This window comes from Thalassophryne amazonica, chromosome 3, assembly GCF_902500255.1.
Source record: "Thalassophryne amazonica chromosome 3, fThaAma1.1, whole genome shotgun sequence".
Lineage (NCBI taxonomy): Eukaryota > Metazoa > Chordata > Actinopteri > Batrachoidiformes > Batrachoididae > Thalassophryne > Thalassophryne amazonica.
This window is the reverse complement of record NC_047105.1, coordinates 42912574-42927425: the sequence shown is the minus strand read 5'-3', so window position 1 is coordinate 42927425 and position 14852 is coordinate 42912574. Positions and strand designations below refer to the sequence as shown.

At 42.6% G+C, this 14852-nt stretch overlaps 1 protein-coding gene across 1 annotated transcript in view; it reads left to right on the top strand.

The window, feature by feature from the left end:
- The window catches only part of shmt2 (serine hydroxymethyltransferase 2 (mitochondrial)), a 103244-nt gene that overhangs the window by 73074 nt on the left and 15318 nt on the right, over positions 1-14852 (top strand). Inside the window, exons 3-6 of the mRNA XM_034166114.1 lie at positions 6079-6158; positions 8343-8543; positions 9288-9369; positions 13282-13404. Coding sequence (XP_034022005.1) covers positions 6079-6158; positions 8343-8543; positions 9288-9369; positions 13282-13404 — 486 coding nt within the window. The remainder of the gene's footprint in view (positions 1-6078; positions 6159-8342; positions 8544-9287; positions 9370-13281; positions 13405-14852) is intronic.

Genomic DNA, 14852 nt, shown 5'->3' with positions numbered 1-14852 from the left:
CTGCTCTACTGAGTGTTTTTAATGATTTGATTTTAGCTGCTGACTCAGGTAGTCCTGCCATCCTGATGCTTTTAGACTTGTCAGCTGCCTTTGACTCAGTGGACCATACGATTCTGCTGCATCGCAGTGTGTGGCCATTACAGGCTCTGCTCTCACCTGGCTCAGTTCTTACTTTACAGAGTGGAGCTGTTCTGTGTAGCTGGGCCGCTTTTCTTCAGATGTGGCCCCACTGACCTGTGGAGTCCCTCGAGGCTCCATTGTAGGCCCTATTTGTTTCCTTTTTTACATGTTGCCTCTCTGCGGTATCTTTCGAAAATACCAAATATCTTTCCATTGCTTTGCTGATGTCCAAATTTACCTGCCACTAAGGTTGTTAGGCAGTGACCCAATGCAACCACTATTGGATTGTTTGAGTGAGGTCAAATTTTGGATGAGTGCTAACCTATTAAATCTTAATGAATCCAAGGCGGAGGTTATCCTGTTTAGGGGAGCACTTCCACAGCCAGCTCTACTGATGTCCTGGATCCCTGGGTTCCAACATTCACTCCTGTGTGAAGAACCTTGGGGTGATTTTTGATGCAGTATTTTTAATTGTTTGCGCAATGTTCACGTGAAGTTCACATAATTAATGCGAGATGGAGATTTTGAACATTTAAAAAAAATTTTTTTTGCCTACTTGCATGAAGCCAGGCACAGTTTACAATGAGTTTGAAACAAGTTTATTCTCCTACCCGGTAGAGTGTGTGCACGTGCAAGGATTAAAGTCGTGCAAGTGTCGGCATCTTTTACCCTTTCAACATTCCTTCCCACTTTCAAGCAGTTTGTTGATTGTAAAACAAGTGGCACTAAGACAATAGACCTGCTGTACGCTAAAGTCAAGAAAGCATACAGTGCCACAGCCCTCCCCCTGCTTGGCAAAGCAGACCATAACCTGGTCTGTTTTGAGCCAATTTACATCCCTGCAGTTCAGTGGCAACCTGTGAACACAGGGGGCAAAGGACCGTCTTCATGTATGTTTTGGGGTGCACTCTGTAATGCGCAGGGGGAGGACATCGAAAGCATTACGGACTGCATAACGGATTATATCAACTTCTGTGCAGACAATATCATCGCAACCAAGACTGCGCCATTACCCCCATAACAATCCTTGAGTGACCAAGGACATCAAGGCACTAAACAGGAAGAAGGCAGCATTCAGGAGTGGAGACAGAGAGGAGCAGAAGAGAGTACAGCTTGAACTGAGGAAGACTACTGCAGAGGGGGAAAGACAGTTAGAGTAGGAAGCTGGAGAGCAAGTTCCAGCAGAACAACATGAGGGAGTTGTGGATGTGGGATGTGAACCATCACTGGTCATGGTAAAAAGGTGGACCAAATGATGAAAGGAGACCTACATGAGGCCAATGAGCTAAACCTGTTCTTCAAGTTTGAGAACTTGGACTCTGCCCACCCTTCCACCAGCTCCTCTCATTGCTCCCCTCCCCTCGGCACTCACCTCATACCCCAATTAATACCGCCCCCCTCCTCCCACCAACCTGCCCCTACTCTCATCCCTCCACTTCTCCCTCATTCTCCTCGACTTCCATCGCCATCACTGCTGAGGATGTGAGAAGGGAATTTAGTCACCTGTGTCCAGGAAAGGCTGCGGGTCCTGACAAACTCAGCCCCAGAGTGCTGAAGGGATGTGCTATCTAGCTGTATGGGATTTTCCAGCACATCTTCAACTTGAGCATGAGACAGATGGTTGTTCCTGAACTGTGTCCAAGAAGAAGAATACCAACACACTTTTGACCACAGGTCTGTAGTCATTAACATCACGTTATGAAGTTACTTGAGGCTCGTCCTGAGGCACCTGTGCAATTGTCAAATCATTGCTCGACGTGCAGTTTGTATACCAGGCTAACAGGGGAATGGAGGATGCCATCATCTTCATGCTCCACAGAGCTTACTCTCACGTGGAGGAGGCAGGCAGCACTGTGAAAGTCATGTTCTTTGACTTCTCCAGTGCGTTGAGCACCATCGGGCCTGACTTGCTCAGTGATAAGCTATGTGACATGAATGTGGAGGCTCTATTGGTGGTCTGGATTACCAACTACCTCACAGGCTTCCCACAATATGTGAGGCTTCTGGACATTACATTGGACGTCATCAAGAGCAGCATGGGGGCACTACGAGACGGTCCAGTCTCCCTTGGTGTTCACACTCTACACCTCAGATTTCAGGTTCTGGTCACGGACCTGCCACCTGCAGACATTTTCGGATGACTCTGCCATTGTGGGTAGGGATGTCCCAAGCCAATACTCTGTATTGGACACCAGTACAACTATTTTGCGAGAATCTGTTAGTATCTGATTTGGGAACGGTATCGGGCTCACTCACGTTAGTGTCACATAAAACGTCATCGCATGGATGCCATAAACACAGATGCAACACAAAAACATTGTGGCTACGATAGAGATTTTGACTCCACTGCTTAACCGCATTAGTGCCCGCGGAGTTTTTCGATCCAGGAAAACTTCTGTGTGAAGTGTCTGTGAACCTCTGCTCCGTTGCTGCAGAGGGCTGAGTGTCGGGGGTGGGGGTGTTCTGAGCTAAAGTGTGTCTCTCTCACTGTTCATGTGTAGACGTGCGATGCAGCCAGCACAGAGACGCCGACAAACAGCTCAGTGAGGCTGCAAAACAGCAGCGTTTGTTTTCAGAGTCACTAGTGTGCCGTCAGCTGCCTGTTCTCTGATCAGCTCGAGCACTCTGAACAGCGTCCAAAAAAATTCTCTGCCACTCCAGACTTCCTCATACAGCTCTTCTCTTGGCATCCTATCATAAGCTTTTTCTAAGTCCACAAACACACAATGTAACTCTTTCTGGCCTTCTCTGTACTTCTCCAATAGTATTCTCAGAGCAAACATTGCATCTGTAGTGCTCTTTCTCAGCATGAAACCATATTGCTGCTCACAGATCTTCACCTGTTTTCTAAGCCTAGCTTCTACTCTTTCCCATAACATCATGCTGTGGCTGATCAACTTTATGCCTCTATAGTTACTGCAACTCTGCACATTACCCTTGTTCTTGAAAATAGGAACCAGCACACTTCATCTCCACTCCTCAGGTATCCTTTCACTTTCCAAGATTTTATTAAACAATCTGGTTAGAAACTCCACTGCCATCTCTCCTAGACATTTCCATGCATCCACTGGAATGTCATCTGGACCAACTGCCTTTCCACTCTTTATCCTCTTCATAGCAGCCCTCACTTCTTCCTTGCTAATCTCTTTTACTTCCTGATTTACTCTCACCACATCATCCAGCCTTTTCTCTCTCATTTTCTTTATTCATCAACTCTTCAAAATATTCCCTCCACCTTCTCAGCACACACTCCTCACTTGTCAGCACATCACCATGTGCATCTTTTACCACCCTAACCTGCTGCACATCCTTTCCAGCTCTGTCCCTTTGTCTGGCCAGTCGGTACAAGTCCTTTTCTCCTTCCTTACTATTCAACTTCTTGTACAGCTCGCAATATGCCTTTTCCTTTGCTTTTGACACTTCTCTTCTCGCCTTACGCCGCATCTCCTTGTACTCCTGTCTACTTTCTTCATCTCTCTGACTATCCCAAAACTTTTTCGCCAACCTCTTTCTCCTTATGCTTTCCTGGACCTCTTCATTCCACCACCAAGTCTCCTTGTCTTCCTTCCACTGTCCAGATGTCATACCCAGTACTGCCCTAGCTGTCTCCCTCACCACATCTGCAGTACTTTTCCAGTTATCCAAAATTGCTTCCCCTCCAACTAGTGCTTCTCTCACTTGCTCGCTAAATTTCACACAACAGTCTTCCTCCTTCAGCTTCCACCATCTGATCCTTTGTTGAGCTCTCACTCCCTTCTTCTTCTTTGCCTCTGAAGTCATCCTACAAACAACCATCCTATGCTGTCTAGTGACACTCTCCCCTGCTACCACCTTACAGTCTGTGATTTCTTTTAGCTTGCATCTCTTATAAAGAATGTAGTCCACCTGTGTGCACCTTCCTCCACTCTTATATGTTACCCTGTGCTCCTTCCTTTTATTAAAGTAGGTATTCACCACAGCCATTTCCATCCTTTTTGCAAAATCAACTACCATCTATCCTTGATACCATATCTACCCATTACTTCCTCATCACCTCTGTTCCCTTCACCAACATGCCCATTGAAGTCCGTTCCTATCACCACTCTTTCATGTTTGGGCACACTCTCCACCACCTCATCTAACACACTCCAGAAATCTTCTTTCTCCTTCATCTCACAACCTACCTGTGGGGCATATGCACTGATGATATTCATCATCACCCCTTCAATTTCCAACTTCACACTCATCACCCTGTCAGACACTCGCTTAACCTCCAACACACTTTTAACATACTCTTCTTTAAAATGACCCCAACACCATTTTTCTTCCTGTCCTCACCATGGTACAACAACTTGAACCCACCGCCAATGCTCCTGCACTTACTTCCCTTCCACTTGGTCTCTTGCACACACAATATGTCTACCTTTCTCCTCTCCATCATATCAGCCAGCTCTGTCCCTTTACCAGTCATACTACCAACGTTCAAACTCCCCACTCTCATTTCCACCCTTCTAGTTTTCTTTTTCTCCCACTGTTTGTGGAACATTCTCCTCCTCTTTTTCGTCGTCTTCGCCCAGCAGTAGCCCAATTTCCACCGGCACCCTGTTGGGTAACGGCACCGGTGGCGGACGTTGTTAACCTGGGCCTCGACCGATCCGGTATGGAAATTTGATTCTTACTCTGCATAGTTGGGTTGGCTTGTTTTATGCCAGATGCCCTTCCTGACGCAACCCTCCTCATTTATCCAGGCTTGGGACTGGCACTCAGAATGTACTGGCTGCACACCCCATGTGGCTGACTTGCATCCTGCGCACTCTGATGGCGATATTTTGGCCTTGTGTTTGCGCTTGTGATTTGATTTAACTGTGATATCTAAATTAGAAATCAGAACCACGGTGGTTGTTGTTGTTTTTGTCAGACGTCCTGTGCGCTCCATTGGCAATATTTTGGCCCCCTGGCCCTTATTATTTCTTAATAAATATAACTATATTAATCTAGGAATGACAATCCAGCCCTTCTGTACATTTGGACACAGATAGACAACAGATAGATGATTCGGATAGATGATTATATAAGAGGTAAATAATTATAAACAAGAAGTGATTTCCTCTGAATATTCAAATTTTAAAATTATTAGTTTTATTTAGTTTTGCTGTTCTACTGTTAATTGAAGAATTATTTGTGCTGTTTATTTCCAGTTCTGTGTCCTCAAAGAATCTTAGTACGTTTAAAAAAAAAAAAAAGGAAATTTGGAGAAAGGTGCCCCCATCTTGTAATACTATAGCTGGCGAGAAATGGTAACTAAAAGAACATAAATTTGTAACTATTTGTAAATAAATTTATAATTAAATGTAAATTGGAGCAGTGGGATTTCAATTTAGCAGTATGTGTGCAATTGGTTTATGAATTAATGTAATGAATCTGCTATTAAAGTCCATATTTGATGTAAGCCCAATAAAGAGGTGATGTAAAATCAGCCATTGAACACTACCAATGACTCATTCATCAAACACTATTAATACTCAGTCAATTAATACAGTTGTATATTTAATAAATGATGCAGCCGATGCATCCATCTCGAGGTTGATGGAAGGTGGTTGTCTTTTTAAGCTTTCCAATGCATGATGTGGTATAAATGGTGATCTTATGGACTAAGTATGCCTCTTTTTGTCACAAATCATGCTTACTGAAAATTGTTTGTCTTAGCAAATGTGTTGAACAGTGATTAAACAAGCCACACAGATATATCTCAGTATGTGCAGAGAAGTTTATTACATTATCTGGTATCCTCTAGCAGTAAGGTGATAGGCATTGTAGAGTGTGGAGTGTTAGTCCATGAAAGTCCAGAGGTTCAATACTGTAATGATTGCCTTTAGCTGGAGGGGGATTTCTCACTATCACTTAACAGACTTTAATTTGCCGTCCTTGTCCCTTCTGTCTACTCTCACCATTGATCTTGTGTGTGTGTGTGTTGCACAGAATTTTTGCAGTCGAGCTGCTCTGGAAGCTCAGGGCTCCTGTCTGAACAACAAGTACTCTGAAGGCTATCCAGGGAGAAGGTGAGCATTTGGGCAGCCACACCTTGGCTTATTAACACCGTTGACATTCTCTCCTTTAGGATATCTGTCACAGGCATCTACTGCTTCCATAGTGTTGAAACGGACTGCACCATACTATCGCATCAGGCAGCTGGAGCCTGGTAACAGAAGAAGAACGTCCCAATAAAATTCAATGAAGCGGGTGGATATACTATGAAAATGGCAGCATTTTTCAAAGGACCATGGCATTGTACAAATCAGACACCATTTGGGGATAAAAGGAAGCTGCCTTTGCAAAATAGTAATTTTCGCAGCGTAGTGGGATATCTGCATATGCGTCAGCTGTAAACATCTGGGTCAGAGGACAGAGGAGATGCATTGGACTTGTACATCCAAATTCTGTCCCTACTGCTTGTTTATTTTTAGTGTTGCCACAGTAAGGATTGTGCAGAATGTACTAAATTGAACAAAGAGTTAGTTCTGGCAGGCCACAAAGTCCAGTTCAGCCCACAGCTGACTCTCTCATGCTTTCTATTGGCACATTCCTCATAGAGCAAACAGAGACGAAAGTCTTCCGGAGATTACCGGAAATCCGGGTTTTTAGTCACGTGTTAAACGTTTCCGGGGTTATTTTTGGTAGCATACATCAGAATCCATTCGTTCAGTTCCATTCAGTTACACGCCCAAAGAGTTGGTGGCAGTAATGCGCTGTGGTTGTTTATAAGCCGCCAATAATCTTCAAAGAAGAAGAAAGGTTATTTCATTTTGGAAGTTTAAGTCATATTTTTGGGCACTGCGCAGTGGTTCTCCTAACCGTTTACTTTGTTGTGGACATTAAAAGTTATGAGCTGCGTATTTCTTCCAGTAATGACACATTAAGTGGAGTTAACGGGTGACCGTTGCAGCTGCTACAAAATGCTAACGGCATTAGCATTCAGACAAGAGTTTAACTCTTACACTCATTCTGCAAGTCAAAACCACAACATTGAGTTTTTTTTTTTTTTAATTGTTACTGCCATAACTGCAAGAAAAGGCTCAGCTTTAAATAACTTCGAATTTTTTCATTTTATTTTTCTTTAACTATAAGCACAATACATTTAGCAAAATACACAATACACACTGTGTGAAAAGACTGGAGTGGAAAACTTGACCTGACCGTAATTTTTTTTTTGGGGGGGGGGGGGGGTTAAATAGATTTGAAAATGCACCAGAATGGATCTGAGATTTCAAATTTTTCTGGGGATAAACCCCCAGACCCCGTGCCAGGGGCTTTGGGCCTTTGGCCCTTGCCAAAAATTTTCAGGATTTTTTTTTTTTTTTTTTTTTCCCCATGGCCCACTTTCATCACTGGTAAATGATTTACTTGCCACAGCTGTTTCCTCCACAAGGTGGAGTTAGGGAATTTTTTTTCCTTACCACTGCTGCCTACATGCCAGCTCAGAGGTTTTCGTAAGGTTAGCCGTTACACTTGCAAAGTGCCTTGGGACAACTTATGTTGTGATTTGGCTTTCCTTTTCACTAAAGGAATCCTGTATGAACTGAAATGTTGGTGCCTACTATATATATAATATATATATATTTTCTCTCTCTGAACCAACTTATTCCAGTTAAGGGTCACCAGGGTGTTAGAGCCTATCCCAGCAGTCATTGGGCAAGAGGCAGGGTGCACCTGTACGGGCTGACACATATAGACTGATAAACACATAATCATTTTAAAGTCACCAATTCACCTAATCTGCATGTCTTTGGAAATGGGTGGAACTCTGCCGAAACCCACAAAAGCATAGACAACATGCAAAGTCCACACAGAAAGGGCCGGAAAGGAAGTGAACCTGGGACCTTCTCACTTTGAGGTGGCAGTGCTAACCACAAAGCCACTGTTCTGTCTGTTCAGATCCAGTGATTGGCTATGGCAGCATAATTTCTGGCTGACCCTAGACCAGTCAGAACAAAATCTGTCTGGCCTCAAGTTAAAATCAACCTGTAGTATTTGTATTGCTAGCCGGATGTGAGCCGTGGTTTTGACCAAGGTGTTGATGACGCGATTGCAACGCACACAGCACAGTAAACAAACTGCAATAAACAGGTTTGAGGCCATTTTCATAGATGAATTATGATTTGTCCATGTGACTTTTTATTTGTAAGGTATAACGTATTTTATTTATTTTCTGTAATTCATACCCTATTTGCAATGTACTTCAACAGGTACTATGGTGGCGCAGAAGTGGTTGACCAAATTGAGCTTTTATGCCAGAAGCGTGCCTTGGAGGCTTTTGACCTGGACCCGGCACTGTGGGGTGTCAATGTCCAGCCGTACTCTGGTTCCCCAGCAAACCTTGCTGCCTACACTGCTGTTCTCAACCCACACGACCGCATCATGGGCTTGGATTTGCCAGATGGAGGACAGTCAGTGGCCCCTTTATCTTTATGTTTTATCAGCACCCTGTCTCTGTTCTTTCTCTCATTTTAGTCCTACTGTAAATTATTGGACAGCTTAGTGTGTCACTTTCCTGGCCAGGGGAGAGTTGATGACATGCATTTCTCTTGTTCTGTTGTCATGCTTTAATTCACATTAATTAAAGCTAAATTTTGCTGACCTGAATATCCAGATGTTCAAACATGGGTATGTGAGTAGCAGATAGTATATGTTTCCTCTAAGTTGTAATATGCCAACAGTATCTCCTCATTCTTATGGTCAAAGTCCAGGATGTACAACAATAGGCAAAATATAGCTTGCTTTTGTTGATATCATAATTTCTTCTGTCTGTAATGAATCAAGCCCCCACCACCACATTATTTGTATCAGTGTAGTTCAGTGGGATAAGGAGTTGGGCTAATAATATGTAGATCTGGATTCAGTTCTCGGTTACATGACCTGTCTGTATACGTGCACAAGGGGCTTCATCTGCATCATCCCAGTCCACCTAGTTATAAATGAGTACCTGTCTTGGCTGGGAAAGTAACCTGCCCTAGACTAGCAGCCTGTCCAGAGAGAGTCATAGACTGTAATCTACTCCATGCTACCGAATCCAGGGTTAAGCACTGGTACCAATGAATCTATATCGGACTTATCATTTCTTCTTCTATCATAACTGTGTGTATATATTCTGTCTTCCCTGCATCTACACAGTAATTTTTTTTTCTTTGCAGTCTGACCCATGGTTACATGACTGACGTAAAGAGGATCTCTGCAACATCAATCTTCTTTGAGTCCATGCCCTATAAACTCAATGTAAGCACACACAGCTAATTTCCATTACCCCTCATCTGCTGATTTTTATGACAAGTCGTTTCTATTAAGACTACAATTGACAGTCAAGTTTATTTTGGAAAATTTTGGACTGGCAGGGTGCACGCAGTGCAGGAGACAGCTCTGTTTTGTACTGAGGAGTTTGTTGTCCTTCACTCATACCTCCCTGACCTCTATTCTTTGATCTGCTTCCACCATATGAAAACATCCAACCACTTCAAACCACACTCACAGGGCTTTGGGTAATGGAAATAAGTATTTTGTCAAAAGAATGCACACTGCAGAACTGTGATAACTGTGTGAATTAAGTCAAGGGGTTAATACTACTCATGAACATGTGCAGATTTCTATTATTTGGATGAAGTAGTTAGCAGGTCACCAAAGTCACATTGAATTTAATTATGTATCCAGTGCATGTCCATCCTGTGAGTCTAACAGATGCATGTTAACATGTATATCTTAACTGAAATAGAAGCACCTAGAAGAAATTATGGTCAATACATACATAATGTAAAAAAAAATGAGGCAAATTTTACTACCACAGTGTTTACAAAGAAATCTATCGGCAATGGGATTGTTTATTGAGTTTAATGGCGCAAAACGGATGAATGTAGAGGAAATCTTATTTGCTTCCCTGTTCTTGGTCAGCTAACTTTTATATATGGCTTTTATACTTGCTGTTTACCCAGACAGTTCCGTTAACGTAGTCAAATGTTTACATGTTTTTTCCTCTTTCCCTTTTTTCACCAACGTAGATATTTGTACTGTCGGAGCCCTGCAAACAGGACCAGGCATTTTCCCATTTAATGTAGCTCTGATCAGCCTGTCATACATTAGTTTGGGGTAGAGGTTGTGTGTTAGTGTGGTAAGGCTGATGGATGGTTAAGAGAGTCTGTGTGTCCGGGCCTGCTGATGTATGGGCAGGCAGGACCCCTCTGCGAGGAAGATAATGGGAAATCGACAGGCTGGCCAGCACTACTGGCTCTGTCTTCACAATGAGCAGCTTGATGGAGTGAGGGGCCATCCCGAGATGTGCTCTGGAGATGGGAGATTATCGGATTGTCTAAATAAAGCTTTTCCTCTTCCCCCCCCCCCTCACTCTTGAGCTTGTCTGCTTCTCTCTTATTCCCCATCTCTTCTGTCTCACACTTTGTTGTTCTGCTGTTTTTTTTTTTGTTTGTTTTTGTTTTTTGTCCGTTGTGATAATTGGAGGATATGACATGAGGCAGATCAGGAGATTTAGGCATGATGCACACTAATCATTGTACCAGCTCATTCTGCCCACCTGACTTTCATGTGATTCTGCATTCATTCAATGTAGTTAATTTACATAGCATCAGATCACAAGTTGTCCCAATTCATCCACCCCATAATGGAGAAATTGCTTATTAGGAGTCTCTTAAACAATATGCGACCTGTTCAGACAGAGCTGATCAGGCTTGTACATCCGCTAAAAGGTTGAATTAGAAGTAGAGGTGCATTAACGTGTAGGTGACACCAAAAAATGTGGACAAATCACTAAAAATGATGAAATGTTAATATTTTAAAAAATCCTAAACAATAAAAGTCTAAGTGCGCAGGTGAAGGATAAACAACAGCTGTCTGAAGCCTGCGCTGTATTTCAGCCCTCAGCCGCGGCCATATTGTTGCCACGTCATCACCAGAATGGCACCTGCTGATTCAAGCCAAAATCAATTGTGGATACAGTGGAGTTCGAGCTGTTTTTGGACTCTGTTTTGCGCCTTATTTAGATGACAATGAGGGAGACTAAACCTTCAGTCTGACAACAGTGATGATATTGGCGGAGTTCAGAACACAGAATGGTGATTATAAAACAAATAAATAAATAATGCAGGTGATTTCAGCATGCGGGTGGAGGTGATACTTTTTTGTGTTGGCCAGCTTTTTGGTCTAATCAACTGATATAATAATAATAATAAATAGTTTTACTATCTGTGACATCAGGGGAAAAAAGGTGGATTTTTTTTTTTTTTTTTTTTTTTTTTTTTTTGTGGGAAACAGGTACATTAAAATCTGAAAAATGTCACGAGGGCCTAAAATATCAGCTGTTTTTAAAATGAATGTTTCCTTCTTGAATACAGTTAGTGTGCTGTACGTTAGTAGCATAACATATTATTAAATATTAAAATTATAAATATTTATTATAAATTATTCTTGTATTCTTTTATGGTTGTCTTTCTTTTATGGTCTTTTTTTTTATTGTGTTAAAAATTTGTAATTGTTTTTTGTGTGAAGCGCCTTGAGATGATTTTATCGTGAATTGGCGCTATATAAATTAATAAATTTGAAATTTAAATGTATTAAAACTATTCACACAAGGAGAAAATGATATAGTCTTACCTGTCCGTTCCAGTGAGATCAACTTTAGTCTGATGAAAACATCTGAAAACTATTTAATTCGTTGTCCTGGCTGAAGAAAAGTCCATGATGGTTCGTGTCTCTGCTGTACTGATCCGTGACTGGCGCGGTCAGCTACAGGTGGAATCTGTTCATTGCTTCTGCGGCTGATAGATCGAGTTTCTCCTGTTTGCGCTGCAAGTTAAGACTGTGGAGAAGCCGCCGACGCAGTGTGAGTGTGCTCGTCAAAAGTGCTCTACCTGCCAATCAAAAGGATTCTGTTGGCGAGAGTAACCGTTCTGACTTGAATAAAAAAAAAAAAAAAAAAAGTGCATCTCTTATCATGCCCCTCTTCTCTGGCATGATCTCCCTGTGTCAATAAAATAATCAAGTCTGGACTTGAAAGTCTCTACAGAATCTAAGATGCACTTATTTTCCATTTCGTATGGCTAGCATACTGGCATAGTATAGTTCTATGCTTTTTACTCTAATTTTATTAGGAAACAGACCATGCCACGGCCTCAATTTTACCTAAATTCTGGGTCTTTTGGTGAAGCTTAGGGCTAGTGGCCGGCGATCACCTCAGTATTTCCTGTTTTTCTTGTTGTTTAATGCTGGCAAATTATACCGTATTTCTTGTCTTTCTGATGCCTGATTGTTTTTTTCTCTCTCTGTTTAAGGTGCAGCTCCATCCACAGATGGGTGTGGTATTTGTGCATTTCTTGTATATTCGTTTTGTGAATTGTTCCGTGGTTTGTGTCTGTGGCATGGCCCAAGTAGAGGGTCACCCCTTTGAGTCTGGTATGCTTGAGGTTTCTTCCTCACGGGGAGTTTTTCCTTACCACTGTTGCTCTGGGGATTAGTAAGGTTAGACCTTACTTGTGTGCAGCGCCTTGAGGCAACTCTGTTGTGATTTGGCACTATATAAATGACAATAAATTGAAATTGAATTGAAATCACCAGTCTGAACCACTCGGTGGAAACGGGGCTGTCAGTAGCCAGTAAAAATCCATAAATTAATCCATGAACTAATGGGGCTATTAAGATAATGGTTCCGGCGGTGATGTCACTTCCTCCTCCTTCTCTAATATCGGGACTCGCCGGGAAGTTCCTGGTTTTTAGTGGCTGCAGTTCAAAATTTGAATATTTATCTCTTCAGTAACTGTGCAGCATGAAAGGATAAATTTCAAACTGTTTTAATTTTAGTCTTAAATACTCAAAAAAAAAAAAACACACACACATATCGTGTCACCTACACTTTAATGAAATTGTGCCGTCTTCTTTCATGACAGGCCATATTGAAACATGTCCTTCAGATAGTGTCACATTTTAAGATGGCCAGTTTACTTTAATTTGAAGAAGAAAAAATGTCAATCTTTTGGTATGTGGTAGTTTTCTCTCTCTTATCCTCGAACAGCTCCCTTTTCATGATGACCTGCCTTTATGACTTGTCCTATCATTTGTGTGTTTATTATTTTTCTCTCACTTCTCTTTCTCATTCTCCTCAAATCTGTCTCCATCTTTGCCTCCCTCCAGCCTGCAACAGGACTCATAGACTATGACCAGATGGAGGTGACGGCCAAGCTGTTCCGACCCAAGCTCATCATTGCTGGTACCAGCGCATATGCTCGCCTCATTGACTATGCCCGCATCAAGAAGGTGCATACATCTCTGTGTCCTCACTCAAAACTCAGTTCGCTTTCACTCCACCTCCTCGTGGCACACGTTTAATGCTTTTGTTCTCTTTTTCTGTTGGAGAGGTCAGGCCAGCTCTGCTTTTAAAGCTCTGCCAGGCTTTTACTTACTGTTACACTTGACCCAACATGGTTCATGTCTAAAATATACTTATCTGTTTTAGACTTAGGAGCCTTTGTTGGCAAGCAAAGGATTACTGACTGTGTGGACAAGGCTATGATCAGTGCAGGATCAATGGATACCCTGATTGTAGCACTTGAGAAGCTGAGCAAGCAATCTGGGTGTCTGGGTTTGTCATTGCCCTTGATGAAGACTAATTATCAAGTGTTTCCGTTTGAGGTGAAGTGTTGAACTTGCAGAGACATTCACTTATTTCAGCATTGACATTCATATCTCCCGGTCCTCAGTTTTTGAAATTGGGAGATGCCTGAGAAGAGTCATGAGGTCACCGGACAGACACTGAACGACTCTAGTAAGAAAAAAGGCCCAAGTCTTTATGGTCCTTTTACTTCTTGTATTGTTGTGTGACCTGGACACTAACAAGTGACCACAGGAAGTGACCGGATGTGTTTTGTATTGTCACTTTGGAGGATCCTTGGGTACTGCTGGAATGTCTTTTTTTCTTCTTTTTTTTTCCCCCTCCCCCTCTCTCTTCTGCTTCTTCTTGCGTAAGTAGTGACTCAGGGAGACTCAGATGAGAAGTATCACTTGCATAGTGAAGGAACATCAGCTATGTCATTTTGGACATGTGGTGCATTTCTCTGTGCATGATCCAGGTGCTGAGGGACCCCAGCAACTGAAGAATGCTAAACTTATGCCCACGTTTTATCTGGCTGTAGCAAGTAGATGGTTACTTTCAAGAGGTGCAGATGGACCAATTGCCTACCTGGGTGGTTGCTATCCAGGGGTGGTTCTGTGATGTGGTGGATAAGACAAAGTACAACACCCGCGCATAGTTCCACATTTGACTTTATTTCTATCTCACGTTCAGACCTGCTGTTTGCTGTCAACACAAAAATCCAAACCTAAGCATTTCCACATATAGCAGTTTTTAGGTTCTTTACTACAACACAACATCACAGATGTTCTCTTCCCACGTGTCTCCTTAACTGCAGTCAACGTGGACACAAGTTAACGCGCCCACTGTCACTCTCATGCACGGCAGCAACTTTTAACCTCACACTTCACTGCTCCTTTTGACAGCGCACAAGAGGGCTCTTCCACCGTTTCGTTATATCCAGCCGCAGAATATCCATTCACTCCATGACTGCTTCCCTTTGTTGGAAAGCTCCACTTTTGCTTGTGCCATCAGATGAAGTGCCTGCCATTACAGAGCTGTGTTTTTATTAAGCACCATTACGGCTTTGCCACTCGGCCTGAAGTGGGGCCGTATTTTCCCCCTGGCAAGTCTC